At 38.0% G+C, this 19122-nt stretch overlaps 1 protein-coding gene across 1 annotated transcript in view; it reads left to right on the forward strand.

The window, feature by feature from the left end:
- LOC128500118 (tenascin-R-like) overlaps positions 1 to 19122 on the forward strand; it is a 120392-nt gene that overhangs the window by 74312 nt on the left and 26958 nt on the right. The window contains exons 3-8 of the mRNA XM_053469153.1: positions 711 to 1181; positions 10715 to 10990; positions 11594 to 11709; positions 14910 to 15060; positions 15517 to 15786; positions 16648 to 16833. Coding sequence (XP_053325128.1) covers positions 711 to 1181; positions 10715 to 10990; positions 11594 to 11709; positions 14910 to 15060; positions 15517 to 15786; positions 16648 to 16833 — 1470 coding nt within the window. The remainder of the gene's footprint in view (positions 1 to 710; positions 1182 to 10714; positions 10991 to 11593; positions 11710 to 14909; positions 15061 to 15516; positions 15787 to 16647; positions 16834 to 19122) is intronic.

A 19122-nucleotide genomic window follows, 5' to 3' on the forward strand; every position in this document is an offset into this window, starting at 1 on the left:
TTAGATAAGTCGTATACGTGTGCCAGGATAAAATTATTTTTAAAGCACAAAATATATGAGCAGGAGTTTTCTACATGTTATCAACTATCATTAAGATGCTCTTCATGAGTAGACAATACCATGGATTACAAGATCATACAATTTGCTGATCTTGCTGTGACTTTTGCTACCATGACCAATCTCTGACAGCATCCTAAAGGAAATGGTATGTGCCATGCCTAGCGGATGGCAGAATGCAATGGCAGAAACTCATGGTACCTTAATACCATTTGGGTTTTATGAAATAGACTACTATCTGAGTGGTGAAAATAGTCTGGATCTGGCAACTAAGGAGGAATGTGAAATGTCTAGAGTCTACATAGGCCATCGGGCATTCAGTGCAAATACCTGGTGGGCTAATGACCGATAACATCCTGTACTTACCCCATCTACCACTCTACTAGTTGGGCAGATCGGGTGCTGCCAATCCGGCCCTATATCTTTATCACAATAGAATAATAAAAAGTTGAGAGAAGCCCTGGGTATACGCTCTGTATGAAAGACAGGAACAATAAAAAGACAAAATTTATGGTAGACACCGGAATACCTTGAAAATCCATCCAAATTTCAATTAAATCTTTATTCCAACTCTTTGATTGTGTCTTGGTTTGGTCAGGTCATATATTGGTTTTATGATCAAGTATAATTGAATTTCTCTTCAATTTCTATAGGCCTCACAGAATTTGCGCCTCCTTGCAGTGGACATGGGAACTTCAGCCTGGACACTTGCGTCTGCAGCCAAGGCTGGGGTGGTGAGAACTGCTCGGAACCTCTGTGCCCCTTCGGCTGCTCTGGAAGAGGCACCTGCATAGAGGGGATCTGTGTTTGTGAGCCAGACTACACCGGGGAGTGGTGTACAGACCTGTTGTGCCCTGAAGAGTGCAGTCCACGTGGACAATGTCAAGATGGGCAGTGTGTGTGCCAGGAGCCATACACCGGCATTGGTTGCACTGAGCTACGCTGTCCAGGTGACTGCTTGGGAAAAGGACGATGTGCCAATGGGACTTGCGTTTGCCAGGAGGGATATGCCGGAGAGGACTGTGGGCGCCTGTGGTGTGTGAATGCCTGCAGTGGGAGAGGGCAATGCCAGGATGGTGTCTGTGAGTGCGAAGAGGGGTACAGTGGGCAGGATTGTTCAGAAGGTAAGCAATCAAACTACCAATGCATTTAACTCTCAAAACTAAAAATCTGCTTGGGAGATTATGTCTCCAAAGCAGGTAATGCCAACAGTTAGATCTCCAGCTGTTACCAAACTACAACTGCACAAAATTACAGTGCCACTTGTTGGATATCCCTGAAAACATGGTAAGAAGCTGCAGAAATGGTGATAAATGTAGATTTTAATATAATAGTATCAAACAAGTTTGCATTAACAAACCTTATGTGGCGTGCACTTAAAACTGCACAAACATTTTTATTCAGGTTCCTACAATGTAATTTAGAGCCATTCTCCGCTAAGCATCAGCAAAACTAATTATGCCATTTGGTTGAACAATCCAGTACTCTATTGTATGCAGTGCATTTCACCATTGTGGCTGGCTTCATCAGTGGACCCAGTGCAAAGGACACGGACTAAGTAGTGAAACATAGTGTTTCTTAGAGAAAAAGACATGACGGTTTTGTCAAAGTTATCTTAAGACATCATAATGTTACCTGAATCTAATAATCAAAGACTCCTCGTACAAATCTTAAGAGCAGCAAGTGGTCATTCTGTACTGAACATACTGGTTATTTTAGTAAGTATTCATGATTTGGGAAAGGTGCAGATCCCCTGTTAACAAAATGAAATATCTCACGTGGGCTTTCTCAGTTTCCATCAAGCGTACATCATCGCTGCCCAACCACAATGTGTAAGAGGTGCTAGACTCCAAAGTGCTGCTATTACAAAGTGTTATGCTGTATACCTAAGATAAAAGAAACAGGAATTCATTCCGGCATAAAGCAGGCGATGTTTCTGTCCCCATGGACCTTTATCAAGATGGTTTGATATCAGTGTTTATGGATGGACACTGCTGATGCCTGTAATGACTTTAGATATTGATTTTGCAAACCTTAAATTTAATATAAGCCAGGTTTGTTTAATCGTGTCTTCAATTGTTGAAAAAACTTCACTGGTGCTTTAAAGATGAACCGTGCCGTAATAGAAGTCATTTTAGGTATACTACATTACATGCATAACGTGTCTGTCAACTTTCCAAACCCATATATCAGTAGAACTATTTTTTGGAGTAAGTATGTACAATTATATTTAGTTTAAATTTATTTTGCACATTTTGGTGCAGGATCAGAATGATCAGGACAAGGAGAATGAGCTCAGGACAAGGAGAATGAATAATTATGCAGAATTTTCCACAAGACACAGGACTGCTGAGATAAAACAGTCTATATTTCATTATTCTGATATTTGCGAAGACTTTATACTGCAAAAATAAGAAAAACAAAGTAAAAACACTTAACATTGTTAATTAGAAGAGAATTACGGAAGGATGACAGATCTACTTTATGATGTATGGTAATCAAGCGTTAAAAATAATTAAATATAATAATGACAGAAAAAATTATACTTGTAAAAGAACACATGAATTTTACATATCTGGCTTCTAAACAATTTAGCAGCAAATAAATATGTAAAAGGAAAGGATCCTTGCATAGCTAATTAAAACAGGTATAATTCTGCTGGAGGCATATATAGCTCAGGGGTTGAATGAAGTATCATTTAAAGATACTGCATTTATATGATCCTAGGTCAAGGAAAGACTCCACAGAGGTTACCTAGTAAAGATTAGAAAATATGTTTAGGTCAATCATGTCTGAAATATATAGGCCGTAACTAACTTTATGCGCAACAACAAGAATAGGCGGTAACTAACTTTATGCGCAACAACAAGAATAGGCGGTAACTAACTTTATGCGCAACAACAAGAATAGGCGGTAACTAACTTTATGCGCAACAACAAGAATAGGCGGTAACTAACTTTATGCGCAACAACAAGAATAGGCGGTAACTAACTTTATGCGCAACAACAAGAATCACTTAGTTACCTCCAAACCGTCATTATCTTCAGCAGGGGGAGCTGGTGGTGCTGTCCTTTAGACCGATGTCTTCCATACTTGACCAAGATGTCCTTTATTTTAAAAATAAATCAAACTTTATAAAAAAATAATCTGAAAAAAATTGTTTTTGTGGATACCATCAGCATAAGGAATAATGAAAAATTAACAACCAAAGAAAGCTCGGGTAACTAAATTACTGGTAGAGAAATCATTTATCAATGTCTCTGCACTGCACAATCCGTACAGCTGCGAAGCAAACTAAGGTAGCAGGGTTTGGATATTCATTTGTCATTGGGGGTCAGTTATAAGAGATACGGGATGACAAAAAAAATACATATAATTAAAAAAAAAGAAAACCCCATTAGTTTCAATTTAAAATAATTTCTTTCTTAATCTGTTGCAGTTTTGTTTCTAGCATTACATCTGGAAAACTTTGATTAATAGCACTAAAGTCTCTACTCTTCTGCAATGTATTGTGCATCATTTATCAAGCAAGAAAATTCTATTTGTTTTAGTGGCTTATTTTTAAAGACATTAAGCACAGCATATGTGTTGTTAAAAGGAAAATGGTACGCGGATCTCCTTTAAAAAATTTAGTGCAATTTTTGGGGCTTCGCTTTCATGCACAACCACTCTCATTTCAGTTAAAGTACGGTATTTTGTGACAAAGTTTCTGCAAAATGAAAAGAAGAAATGGCATAGAGAAGTTGACATTAGCAAATGTAACAATCTAAACCTGAGAACATACTGTATAGCCCTCCGAACATGCATCATAACCACCGGTGGCATCTCAGGGAGGCTCAAGAGGATACAGAACGTTTCAATTACTGCCAACGAGGGTGCAGCCGTGGCAAAGTCAAGATTTACGCTGTCTAATACGAGCGGTGAAAAGAATAAGGAACCCAGTGCTTAGAATGTTATAATTAAAAAAATACTTTATAGAGATACGTTATAAAGCATTTATTTCTCCCCTTCGTATTCTCTGAGACACTTAGATTGATGGGCCCCCAAATAGTTGCCCACATAGTGGAGTCACCTGCATACGAGCGTTATGTTTTATTTTTATATACACCCTGGTTGTATCATTAGCATTGGATATTTTATAGGACAGTATAGTATTATATATCATTTAGATCTTAACACTGAGTTTGGGTTTTTGGGGTCATACTGAAAATTTGTGTTTTCACCATAGCAACCAATGGAAGATTCCTGTTGATGGGGACAGACATATGGTTGCTATGGTAAAAAAAAAAAAACTCTCAAAATGTTGTGTTATGTCATACTCTGCCTAGTTAAAATGTAAAGTCCATAAAAAATCATAGGCTTCAACCATATGATCTTGCACCTGCTTGTGCTTTATATAAATTGTTTCAAGAGTTGAGAAATCCCTATATTTTCCAAATATGACTATAATGAAAAGAGCACATCAGTGTATATTTGTATTTGTTTAGTACACACAATTATTAATTTAATTGTATTTTTTAATATACTGTATATGCTCGTATGGAACATCTAGCTGTATAGTTCACGGTGTAGACCACGGAGGTAAACGGATGATGACGTGTTAGTGTCCTATGAGATTGTTACTCTACAGCTGTAGAATTGTGTGTACTATACCAGGATTTCAACATTTCAGTGTACAATCACCTAGAAATGGCACATCCAGCATACTAATAATCAAAGTGCGTGGGACTCCTAAAAAAATAACCCATGCAGCTTGTCATGCAGAGCAGCCATCTTGTTCTTCCATGATTTTAGAACATTACGTCATGAATTAAGGGAAATGATTCATTCATCATCTTCATTCCTATGAGCAATTGATTAATTCTGTCCCTGCAATCAGCATATTCTGTGTAATGATGGGTGAAAGCTTAATGTGCTGGTTCCTGGTGTGTGGGATTCATATACAGCTAGAGAAAAATGACTAGACGTCGACACTCGTCATGAGTAGAGATGAATGTAGGATTGAGGTCCACTTACATGGCATTGACTTGTATGTCTTAGGCTCAGGATGTGGACAGCGTGGAAAGAGTCAGATACTTTCATTTGCAGTAAACATTTCAGCAAATTGAGTTATGGATTCTGTGGAAGCAACAATAGAAAAATAGAATTTATCCTAAAATAGTCGTCAGGATAGGTAAGTGATGTGATGATTTGTTGCATTGTGACATCACCAGAGTTGGGAGCTTGGTAAAGAACATAAGTTTGTAAATTGTATCCTAGGTAGCAAAATGTTCAAGGAAACAACCCGTTTACCACTGCGAAAAAACGAGAGAGAAAAGTATTGTTATGTTAAACATTTAAACGGTTTGGAGACCTGGTATTTTTAAAGATACATCAACTCATAAAGTGATGCTTCTATGTGATCTCCTGAAGGTTGCTGAAGGATAAAATCCCGTTTTATCTGAAGTTGAGGTCATTATCACACTGATAAACGGAATGAATTTAGTGCTTCCAGCATCACTGTCATTATGATATAAACGTTCAATAAAAAAAGGTCTACCGCGCTCAGCAAAAGATGGAAACGAGAGAATTCAACTCAAATATTTGTACTAATGCATTCTTCTTTACAAAACCGATACTGTTAAATGAATCCGCAGTTATTTGTAGGGTTAGATGCCTTTCATTGACCTCCTCAAGGCAATAAACTGCGCTTGATTGAATAAATAAAAGTTTCCATTAATTTTAATCGTGTTGTTCCCAGTAATAAACATTTTGTTATTTTGATATATTTCAGAAATAACCTTAGGAGTCATCACGTGTTGTTTGACTCTAGAATATCTGGATTGGTCCTTAAATCTTTTTTGTGATTCCTTTTAAGTCTCCTTAAAATGCACGCTCTCCTTGTCTTGCCCCCTCCAGATTTCTCCTGATCTTATTCTCTTTCCAGACCCCCTATTAGCACCAGCCTTTCAATAATCTGCATGCTCAGCTGGCACCAAAAGTGTTAAACTTCTTTTTCCTAGCCTTTCCTTATCTCACTTGCTCATAAACAGCATCCCCTTGCCTTTCTCCTTTCTTCTGCCAAACACTCTCCAATTCTGTCTTTGAAGGCTGTAAATTAAAGGGGTGTTTTCCAGTAATTAAGATAATTATGTTTTCTGCTTAGCGCTAATAAAGAGCGTGCAATGCGTAGGTTAGTTACTTGAGATCACATTATGGGACTAGAGCGGTACAAACTAATCTGAGAACTTCTCCCTTGCTTAACTCTTTATTGACATAAATGTGATAGATTAGACCAGGGGTAGGCAACCTTCGGCACTCCAGATGTTGTGAACTACATTTCCCTTGATGCTTTGCCAGCATTATCACTGTAAGAGCATTATGGGAGATGTAGTCCACAACATCAGGAGTGCCGCAGGTTGCCTACCCCTGGATTAGACTATGTATATCTATGTTGTGTAAATCAACTTTGTTAAGAGTTATACCACATGACTTTTTCTAGGTGTTTTTTTTTACTGTTTTGATGGATAGTTAGATATTGTCCTCATTGTACTGAGTTTCTTTGAATCCGGCTTTTACTGAGCACTATTTGGATCACACACATATACACACACATACACACACACACACATACACACACACACACACACACACATACACTCACACATACACATACACACACACACATACACACACACATACGCACACACACATACACACACACACATACACACACATACACACACACATACACACACACATACACACACACACATACACACACACACACATACACACACACACACACACATACACACACACACACACATACACACACACACACACACATACACACACACTTCTTCACAACGGAAGCATCAGCACCTTGGACTTTACATTATAAAAATAACGCTGTGAGTTTCTTTAAATCAATACAACTATACGTTGTTAATCGGGAACCATTTTATGGACCGCATGTTGGCATTTTAATGATGTATTATGACAATATGTGCCAATCCCTGGCTTTTGACGCAGTCTTCCAGGGGTAGAAATGACGGAATCTTTTTTTATTTTAAAAATTCAGAGCACTAACTAAACAGAAATCATCCCTGACTATTATGAGATAGCTAAACCCACTACTGGCAAAACAAAGTACAATGCAAACGCACAATTTCACATAAGCTGCTTAAAATGCAGCTTTTCCCTGGTGGGCCGCTGGCTGACAGCGCCACACACTCACCCGATCTGCAGATACCCGGTCGCACGCTACACGAGCATAAACATGTAGCGTGTGGCCACGCATGTATATGGTTTCTGACGGTAACCCTGGATCTACATGCATGGTTATTGAAATGGAGTAAATTTTAGAGATGGTTCCATTTGTGTTCTGAAAACAATTTGTATTATAAGGTATGTGAGTTGTTTTTTGTTTTTTTAAATTCAACCTTGAAAAATTAAATTGGAGATCCTTAAAAACTTACTAATTGGATCATGCATTATTCAAAAGGGTAAGCAAATACAACATACATATTTAGTATCTGTGTGTTTAGGAGCCCAAGGCAAAAAATGTATTATTTATTTCTTTGATTCCGCTAAGCTTGTAATCTAATGCAAATTTTAATGTTAAAGATCTTAATATACTTGTCAGAAATCTTTTTTTTTTCTTTAAAATTTCCCCAACAAGAACATTACCAAGTAAATCCATTGTATGGATACATTTTGCCTCTGGGCACATTATTTCTGATAAAAGCATACTTAAGCGCTATTTACGGTACTTTACATTGCAAATAAAATTAGAAAAAAACAGACATTTCATATATGAGTTCTGAGTTATTTTTGTTCCCTTAGAAAAATATACATAGATGTCCATGCGCAAGTGATTTGAGACTTGACAATGATCAGTGATGTGTAAATGTTCTATAATTCTGCGAGCACAATGCATAAGTCATTAACCTCTGATGCTCTGCCCATGTTTCCAGAAGACCTAATGCTAGAATACTTTAATATACTGTGTAAAAGACATCATAATTATCCCTGCCTGTGCACAATGGAATATTAGTTTCTCTGGACATCGTTGGTTATATGAAGGAAGCATAAATAAACCTGAAATAAGTCACTCTAGCGATTTGCTACCGACGCAATGAGAAAATAGAGTTTTAAGAGTGTTCACAATGGGGCAATCAACGCAGTAAGCGATCACAATATTAACATTCTAGCCAGGACCTCTCAAAAATAGAATTCTGCAATGAGAGAGATTAAGCATTGGGTGGGTGGTATCTCCGAATGAGAAATAGGAGGACCGCTACTAGTTCTTTCACTGATTAGGCAGCCAGAAATAGTGGTGCGCAGACGGGCGGTTATAGCTTAAGATGGGATGACCTACAAAGTCCTTTAAGAGATACATTAAAGGTGTGGGTGCCCCATTAATGATTAAGCTCCACTTTTATGCTTTATTTAAAGGTCAACAACATTCTAACACTTTTACTGGCTGATGGAAGGAGGCACCCAAGGAATTCAGATACCAAATACTGCATGGGGATCATTTGTTTGCCGAGGAAGATGTGAAAAACACTGCAATAGGGGGGGCCTTTCTTAAATCTAATTCACTATATGTCTAGTTTTTAGAGCCAAGAGATGTAAGAAATGATAGCAAATATTGGAGGAGATTCATTGAAATTACCATTTTTCATCCTCACCACTCATCATCAAAGAAGTATTTTAATCCAGATTTTCACTGGTTTTTCCATCTGCGGCATTACTAAACAAAAGATAATGGAATTCTCTCATTTTAATTATCAGCTAACTTCACATCCATTATCCCCGACCCTCAAACATCACTGTTTGGTCTACCTTTTCCCAGCTGGAGACATCCTTAAAGCCTGCAGTGCTGCAACAGACTGAAAATCTACACCGTGAAGGAATATATTATGTTTTGTACTTTTCCAGACAATTCCTCTTTTTCAGCTACAGAATGATAATGGATTGTGGGTGATATCTTAACTGGCTAATTGATTCGGGCTAATTTGCAAGCTTTTAAGACTTGATAACTTTCTTCTTTAGGAGGGCTATAAACTAAAAGCAGAAATAACTCAATTTTATATACACAGGTATAGATCATCTGAGTTTCTTCTTTATATGGCCAGTTGGCCATAATCTACTGTATTATTACTGTTCTGCACCTTCAGCTAAATACTGTCTTTTTTTTCCAATGACAATATGACTTTTTCTTCTACCGCAGTCACCTTTTATGGAAACTAAAGTTTTTTAACGTTATCTATTTACTAAAAAGTGAGTTGTCAGTTAATAATAACAAACTCAGTTGAAGCATCTTTAACTCACATGCTACAACACGACATGGGATTATAATATTCACTAAAAGTTGAGCTGCTGTTGAGTTTGTCAGCTTCAGTCAAGTTTTTTTACCACTTAGGAAATGAAATTCAGTGGAACTTGTAACTTACGCCTACTCAACAGATAATTGTACATTTTCCACTTGACACCAGTAGGGGTGTAACAGGAAACCACAGGGCTACGTTGCCCCTGGATCCCCCAACTTCACCAAGCAACATGTCCCACAGTACTAGCTTTACCCTAAATAGCATGTGAGTGCCATTTTACCCCAAATATGGGAGGGGGGGCTTGAAGAAATGGAGCTGCTCCTCTTTTCCCTCATTTGAAATGGCCAGACCATTTTTGCATGAGTATCTTGACAAGGTGCCTATGCACTAGCAACCATTCAAATTGATTGGGATATTAAAAGTCATTGGTGCATTACAGTACCACTCCCTATTGCTACACTTTTGACAGCACTTTTAACAGAACAGACTGCACATATCGAACCTCTTAGTTTACACAATGCTGCCTCCCTCTGCTTCCAGCTTTGATTGCTACCTGCACAAAATTGGGGGCTAACCAGAATAAAATAAATGTTTTGGTGGGCAAAATCCACCATTCTTTAGCTAGTACGCTCAAAACTACAGAGAATGATACAAAGCATTTTTTTACTGATATCTTAGATATCCAATTATTCCTTAACTAACCTATCACCCCACATGTACTAGAATTACTGTGTTAAAATGACCACGGCCAATTCTACATTCCTTCACAGAGGAGGATTTAGACGTAACCCACTTAGACAGGGCTGAACAAAGCATTGACTTTGTAAGGGGTGAAAAAAGAATACTCTGCTCTGCCTAGACATATGAATAAACATCTCTACAGGCCTAATAATCTAATCATTATTCTGTAAACGTGAACAAAAAAATCAACACATCAGTTTTGATTTGTTCTCTGATAATAAGAAGGTATTAAGGTTTTGCATATTATATTATTATGAAATTGCATCCCAAATTATCATTCTTACGCACTATTTGCTAAGATCAGAGGAAAGTTGGCAATGTTGATAGTGGGCTACTAGAATTGGACTGTTGTTCCACTTTTGACCACAAGGGGCATACGTTATATAATTCTGTAATTTAATTCGTAGAAACATAGAATCCAATGACAGATAAGAACAATTCCGCTCAACTAGTCTGCCAGTTTTTACTTCTGTAAAGACTCAAACCTTGCTGAAAACATGGCTCAAGTGTCCCAAATACCCAAAGTAAATTGCTAACTTTAAAACCTGTGTATTGTTACTGGCGTTGAGAATCAACATAGTCTTTTGTTACTTCCTCAGTTGCCCCACCAATGGATTTGAGTGTCACTGCTATTGGAGACAACTGGTTGGACTTGGCCTGGGAAGGTACATCTGCTGTGACGGAATATGTCATCTCATATCAGCAGGCAATACCAGGAGAATGGGGACCCCTACAACGACTACAGCAGAGAGTCCCAGGAGACTGGAGTGCAGTCACCATCAGAGAGCTAGAGCCAGGAGTTACCTATAATATCAGTGTGTGTTCTGTCATCAGTGAAATCACCAGTGAGCCCACCAGCATCACTGTGTCCACACGTGGGTGAAATCCTTTTTTCCTATTTTTCTTTTATTTCATTTGCTTTTGCTCTTCTTATGAATCTTCTCAGGGTGAGCTTGTTTATAAGGTTCCCAACATATTATAAAGGTACTTACTATTTTTATATATTATTTTGTAAATCACAAATATATTCCAAAGCACTGTGCAATCAGGGTTTTAAAGACAAAGAAACACAGTGAAAAGTTGTATGAAATCTATAGCAAGAGTCCTGCTGATGAGGACCTGAGATATGCTTACATATACAATGAATATGGCACTATATTAAGGTATTCTACCTGGTTGTGAATTAAAGTGGCAGTAAGCATTTATCCTCTTAAGAAAACAATTAAGAGAAAGTTAATTATATTACAAGTAAAGTTTGCACAGTCATTCTTTTATGAGATTCCAGTTTCTTTTAGTTTTTACAGTAGTCAGGTAAAATTTCCAATAAGCTAGTCAATGCACTTTCATTGGTCACAACAAAGATCTTGCAGTATTACAAAGTATCTGCTGGTACTTTGTCAGAGTTTTGCACACTTACAGTAGCTATAACTGTTATCTCTTGTATGAATTGTTTAATTCCTCTGTTTTGCTTCTATCAGATCTCTCTCCACCGCAAGGATTACAATTTAAGGAAGTGACACAGACCTCAGTGGAGGTGCAGTGGGACCCCCCTGCTTTTGCTCTTGATGGATGGGAGATTAGCTTTACTCCAAAGGTGCATTTCAAAACAATTTGCCAGTCGTATATGTTTTCCAGACAGGATGGGAATCTAGCCAAAAACCCCTGAGTGTTGCATTCTGCCTACAGGCTGTCAGTTCTAACAAGCCGGTAAAAAAGTGATTTTCATTGTTTTTCTCTGGTTGGAAGAATGCAGTTGCGGGCAACCAAGGGAAACAAGTCAGCTGTGGCATGGAAGCAGCACCTAGATATAAGGAGGTTGGAAGATCTAACAAGCTCCTTATTCCCATAGTTCTTCTCTAGGCAAACTCTGCCTCTAACACAATATTTGATTTCAATATAGGAAAATTAAAAATACAGAACATACGTCCGTGTGTTGTTTTTTAATATATTACAGTAATGTGCCACTAGAAGTCAAACAGCCATCCTAAAAAGGGGGCTCCATGTGTAAATTGGGGTCCAGAGCAGCTGCTGATTTTAAGCTAGGACTCCTGATGATCAGGAGCTGCCACGCCAGTAAATTCGCTAATATTGCCAAGTTTTTAATGGATCCTTTTATAATCTTGCAACGCAACTGTGGTGTCAGTTTTCATTAAAAATATCTAGAACCCACTCCAATAAAACTCCAGCACCCACATTAGAATAGTAGGCTTCTGCAGAAAAGGATCTTACTTTAGTCATGCATCTCAAGGCATGCAATCACAAGTCAAGTCAAGAACAACTACACTAAGATCGCTTAATAAAGCAAAGTATGTAGAAGATGAATATAAGGTGAAATAACACTGTATTGTCTAAGACAAATATCTCACTGAAACATAGAATGTACAATCAATATGCTTGCTCTTTAATAGTATAAATGTGCACTTAACATGATTTCATATTTTTGGACAGTACTGTAATTTTTTTAGTACCTAATATTTTCGGACATTTTCTCAAAATTGCAATGGAAAATAACCATTTATACCATTATTATATTATTATTTAGACTTACCTTTATCAGATCTGTGATATTTAATATATCTGTCAGAAAAGGAAAGCATATTTTGACAGGAAGGTAGATTTTTTTTTTTTTTGCTGATCATACAAATAAGCCCGACCGGTGGTATATCTCAAATATAACTTGATGCCAAAATATGATGGATTTTGTGACAAGAATCGAAAGGCAGGATAGGATTGATTGTATTCTGCTTTCAAACGCTGAGGGGTCAGATTGATACATTGTAAATTTTCGAAATCGCTGGTCGGTACATGTAACATTGCTGTTAAAGTCAGATCCTCGGGGCAACAGTCCAAGTACGGATACAAATGTTGTCGCTCATATAGGCCAAGGTCAGAGGCATCTCTTTTCAGTTTAATAAACAGACTAAAAGTTCAAGGTAGACAAAATAGGTACAGATCTAAAGACAAGCTAGGTTGATTCACAGATTATTAAGAACATAGAATGGCTACAATGCATCTGTTTATCGGGAGGCAGAATTGCAATGCATATACCTATGTTTGCCTTGGATATGAACTTCAGGCTGTTTGATGTACCATCAACTGTTGTAGATAGACCATACATCTGAGGATAAGGGCTTGGCTGTATGAGGCACGTTCTGGCAACATCAATTGTTTTATACAAGGTTTAAAATAAGCCAGGGCCAATCTGAATGAGAAGTGCCATTAGTGCACCCAGTAAACCATAGTGTGAGGTCCCATCAATAGTCATTATGCACAGTGTTTGACATATAATACACTTCTTAGAACCTTGAAGCTTCCAAAGATGCTCAGCATTGTTTAAGTGGGTTGAGGTATGGAGAATTGGAAAATCCAATGGAGTTACAGGATGGTAGCTTGGAAAACTAGATGGTCCAGGGTTCCTCACATCTAAGCAGAAGCTCATATGCGCTGAATGTGTGTTGTAACCAGACTTGGGAACGCACAGATTTTGACCCTTGGACTCAGAATTTATTGGTAAGTTTTCAGTGTGAAGCTGAAATACCTGCTTAAGTTTAGGTGACAATTGAGAATATTTGTACCTGCTGACAAGTTACATTTGTCGAAACAGAGATTTCACCTCAGATACCATTAAATTGGAAGAGTACATAAAACAGTCAGTTTGAGCAACTCCACTTCAATGTCAAGTTACAGCAACAGAAATCTTTGACCACAAAAAGCAGTTGACAATGATATACAATAAGTGTCCAAATAACGTATCACATAAGAAGCCAGGAATGGTTTTAAAGCCACTTATTCTCATAATCAAACATTATATGATTACTGTGTACAGATGCAGTTGGTGGCTTCACCAGATTTCCTTTTTTTTTTCAAATTATATTGCCTTTGAGTTACGGGATGCTTAAGCATATGTGATTTCCTTTGATATTTAAGTTTCTACGTTCAATTAAATATAGCATTGCAGAAGATGTAAAAATGTTGCTGATTGCTTGTCGATTGAAGACAATAATATTCCCCTTAATGTCCCTTGGCAGCAGAAACAGAATGAAAGTTCCACTGGGTTTAATCCAAATATTAGTTTAGTTTTTCTGCTGAGAATGACTGATTTTTTTTTTTTGTTTTATTCTGCAAAAGAGCACAGAGAGCAACATATCATTGTTAGCTCCAAGGTGCTATGTGGCTCTGCTATAAAAGATCTTAAGAAGTCACGACATAAGTGATTGAGCGTATGTCACTTTTGTTTTATGAGAAAAGATCATTATGGGAGTGATATGCGGTGTCATCTGACACTTAGACTAGGGTAGTGCGGGTGACAAATCTGCCACAGACCTTAATGCAGGAGAACACAGGCAAGGACTTCAAATGAATGTCATAATGTTAGGTACCAGGAAGTATTGTCACGTTTTGGTGAATGATTTGATGTCGCACTGTGCTCAGTAGCTCTATGCCTCGCTGACCTGCTGAACGAAGGCCTCATCAACAATAATGGGAAATGGAAGGGCAAAGCAGCAAGATAAGAAACCAGAATTTCATCTTCTTCTTTCCAAGGAGAAGTTATATCGTCGTGGGATAATAGGCACTCAGCTATGATGTAGGATGGTGTTCTACTTACAATGTATAAATTGCACCTACATCTCGTTGCACTCCACAGGGAGAGGTAGAGAAGGCCACGCAGTGCTGAGTGACATCCCAGACTCTGGTGACATTTGTCCTTAGTGTGAATATAATATTATTCATATCCAAGTGAACTGTGTTGTACCTTAGGATTTTATTAACATGCACCTTTTCTTCTGATCTTAGAATAATGAAGGTGGATTGACCGTTCAACTCCCCAGTAGCGTAACCTCTTTTAACCAGACGTGGCTGAAGCCTGGGGAGGAATACACAGTCAGTATTGTCTCTTTGAAAGAGCAAGCAAGGAGTCCCCCCACATCCGGCATTGTATCTACCAGTACGTTAAGTAGTTAAAAAACTAAATTGTGCTCACTGGGCCTGAGGCATTTTCAGCATTTTCATAAGCATACGATTTACCCTCTTTCATTTGTGGCTTAGTTAGCCATTTTAAGGATAGATATACACAAGTCACTCTCTTAGCCTACAGAGAATTTATTCTCCTTATTCACTGGAAAATGTATTTTGCTCTTCACAACCTTGCACACAATGAATCACATTGGGAAGTATTTGTTTTGCAAAAATTAACACATTTGAAAGCTTACTGAAAGCTTGTTACTTGTCTCTTTAAAATGCTTTGCCCATGGATACTGGAGTATATGTGTATGAATGTAGATGTATTTGTTAATTAAGTATGGGTGCAAATGAATGTTCATTCCTCTGTAAAGGTGTACGGTGCTTTAGGAATGCATATATAAAAAAATCATATGAGAATTACTCTACTATTCCATCTTAGTCATAGACGGGCCATCCCACATCCTAGTCCGCGATGTTTCAGACACGGTGGCATTTGTGGAGTGGACTCCAGCAAGAGCAAAACTAGACTTTATCCAGCTGCAATATGGACCACTTAACGGTGAAGGGGAGAAAACTACCTTCCGTCTGCAACCTCCACTCAGCCAATACTCCATGCAGGTCCTGAGACCAGGCTCAAAATACCAAGTGTCAGTGACAGGAGTTCGAGGAGACACTCGGAGTGAACCTGTCAGCACAACTTTCACTACAGGTATTTAACCAAGCTCAACAATTGAAAATACAGCATCAGTGGTTTTATAAAAAAAAAAATTTTTTGCTCAGAAACGTCATATATTGATAGAATGCAAGTAATGTGTAAATGCACAGCATTATTATGTAGAAAATAGTTACATTTAATGCAATGTATCTATCAGAAGTAACCATTTCTACACACACAGTGATAAGAAGAACTCCCTGCAGAATGTATATATTTTGAATTTCCATCTGTCATGTGTACAAGGTCTGGAAGAGAGTAAATAACACATGGTAGATGGGACCCAGGAAACAGTAATTACTGGCCTCACGGATAAGCTGAAGGACAAATTGTGTGGTTGCCTTTTTGAACACTGACACTGGCATCTGTTCGAGGTCCTGCTTAGGATCCCATACATACTGTAGGGTACTCAATTTATCTCCACCGACAAAAAAATATGGCATTGGCAAGAACTATATCAGTGGCACGTGATACCAGCTCTGTTAACTAGTGCAGTGCTGGGTAAAAGTGAACAATATAGTTGTTTCTAGGTCCAGAAGTCATATCTGCAACCTCCCTATAGTCCCTAAGATTCCTTTTTGCTCCTGACAAATGTTGCTATTTGTCCAAGGTCCACCATTGAGAATCCTAGGCCAGTTATAAGAATGATTATTTCTACAGGTATATATATATATATATATAAATGTATACATGAGTTGATGTTTTGGTTTTAATTCTTATTAAATATGTACCTTGTGTCCAAATTTAGAATTCTTTTTTTTAATGGTATTTGTTTGGAATACTATTATTTATCACAGTTTGATGAGTGATTACTCTACGCTCTCTATGATTGTTTTTTTTTTCTCTTTCTTCCACCAGAGTTGGATGCCCCCAAAAACTTGCGAGTGATCTCTCGATCCGCATCCACTTTGGAGCTGGAATGGGATAACAGTGAAGCTGAGGGGGAGGGATACCTGGTTGTTTACAGCACACTTGCCGGGGATCAGTACCACGAACTCAGAGTCCCAAGAAACAGCGGCCAAATGACAAAAGGCACACTGGCCAGTGAGTATATGCATTGTCCATAGCAGGTAACCAGTATTGATCCAGATCTTGATTATGTAAAATACCTGTCGGAAGGAGATGGATTATAGGAATTCTCGTTCATAAATACGTTTGTAGTCACAGGTCGCTTACACCAATATTAGTAATTATTAATGAACGATGTACAATTGGTACCTTAAGAGGTTGCTGCGGAAGGGGCAGCTGGGGCTCTGCCCTAGGCCAGACACACGGCAGCACCACCATCTGCCCCTCCACAGACACTGCCCCTTCTTACCCTGAGCCTATTCAGTCTGGGGCAGAATAATATATTATATATGAATAATATACAGGGCCGTCAGTGAGTTGAACCTCTCTTAGTGATTCAACTCCAAACTCCCACTAAGTATAAAAATACAAAAATCTAATCCTATGATGACTATGTACGCAATGCGTAGTGACTTAGATTCACACATGGTTCATTCCCTAAAGTATTTTACAGTTATCATTTTCAAAAGCTTTTTCATCTCAGATAAAGAATCAGGCTAACATATGTAATTTATCTACCACGTAATGCCTACTAAAACTGCTCTCCAAATCCATAGCAATCATCCCATGTCTAGTGCCCGCTCTCAGCTGGATATCTTTTTACTTTTTCAATTGGGTTTAAGCTTTGGATATTGGGGTCAGCAGGCATAATTACTAAAAGTACTCATTCATGCTGTATTGTGCTTCAGTTCCACCCTGACCTGAAGTGGTGCTTATAATACTACCTTTTCCAAAGAATTAGAGATTCAGTGTTATGTATATAAAGATGGCAGATCCTGTAAGTGAGAAGGGACCATATCCAAAGATATTTCACTGTTTTATAAATGACCCTTCATTTTGTAAAATCCTACATTTATTAGGGATTTATTTAATGAGAAAGTAATCTTTAGAATCATGGAGAAGCAACCATCAGATCTTCATACTTCCACACCGCCACAGCCTTACCCCCTGCAGAGCCTTTCTTTATAGCTACTACTTATTGATGACTATCAATAAATCTCACTGATTTAAATATCATTTATACAGGGCCACCTTAGCCAGGGCTGTCCACCTCACTGATTAAACTATACATTATAAAGTACCGGCTCAACCCTTCCCACAGGGAAACTTGCCAGGGACAGCCATTTGTAATACATAGTGAATGCACCTTGCAAATTCTCATGCCAACTCTTGTTTTAGTAATTAAACACAATTGATCTTTTGGTCTCATCGGAGATGGATGGTGACCTTGGTTTCATTTTAGTTAAATATCAGGTTTTAGAAATCTGTGGTAATAAAAAAAGGCCAGACAGGTCAGCTCACAAAGGTCTGAGTTGTCAGTACTGTTGGAAGTTTACTGAATTAACTTAACTCAAAACCACTTGACAGCACCAAGTGGCACATTGAGAGTCTTCTACCATGTTGGCTGTGGTTGACTGCTGTTGGGCAGTTGTTATTCAAGTCTGTCAAGCAAGCTATTGGTCAAGTTGTTTGTGGTGTTGGGACAGTCCTATTGAGTTTAATAGTGTTGAGAGTCGATTTTTCCCCTATTCTCCTTTCTATTGATTAGGCAAGTTGATCAGCTTCAAAGGTCTCATTAAAGTTAGCCTGACCAACCCAGCTTGGCACAACACAGGCCTTTATGAATAGACCCTTGTTGGTTGAATTAATGGTCGAATTCTCCTCAGAAGGAGTTTTCCTTTATTTAGATCATGCGCATAATCGAGACAAGGCACACAACACACAAAAGTCGAAGCGTTGTCTAATTACGCATTTGGATTACATGGTTTATATAACCTCTTATCTACTTCTAATAGCATGCTTCATTCTGATTGGTTACTTTTCAAGCAGGTTACACCTCTTTAAGCTGCATAATTAAGAATGGCCTAGACTTGACCCTTTGCACATATATAGAACAACATAGAATAGACATGTTGGCGTGAACTCGTCCATATATCATAGACTAGACATTTTCTGCTTTCTTATGTCTTTGTCAGCAATAATATTTACGATAACATAAACATTTTTCTAACAACCCTACAGCCTGTTTGACTACTGAAAACATAGACCAGGTGATCTCTATTATTCCAGTTTTAATCGTGGTCAATGTACGTGCATAAATATGAACTGTTAATCAGAACGCTACTATTTAAATGTCTCCCCTATTCTGGTGAATGTGATGTATAGATAGATACAGTACTTTGAAATAAACAAATAATACTGCAACAAATAGAATGCAGATATGAGGTCCCTGCCCAGAGAGCTAACAATCTAGTAAAAAGGATA

This window comes from Spea bombifrons, chromosome 6 (assembly GCF_027358695.1).
Source record: "Spea bombifrons isolate aSpeBom1 chromosome 6, aSpeBom1.2.pri, whole genome shotgun sequence".
In the NCBI taxonomy this organism is placed as follows: Eukaryota; Metazoa; Chordata; class Amphibia; order Anura; family Pelobatidae; genus Spea; species Spea bombifrons.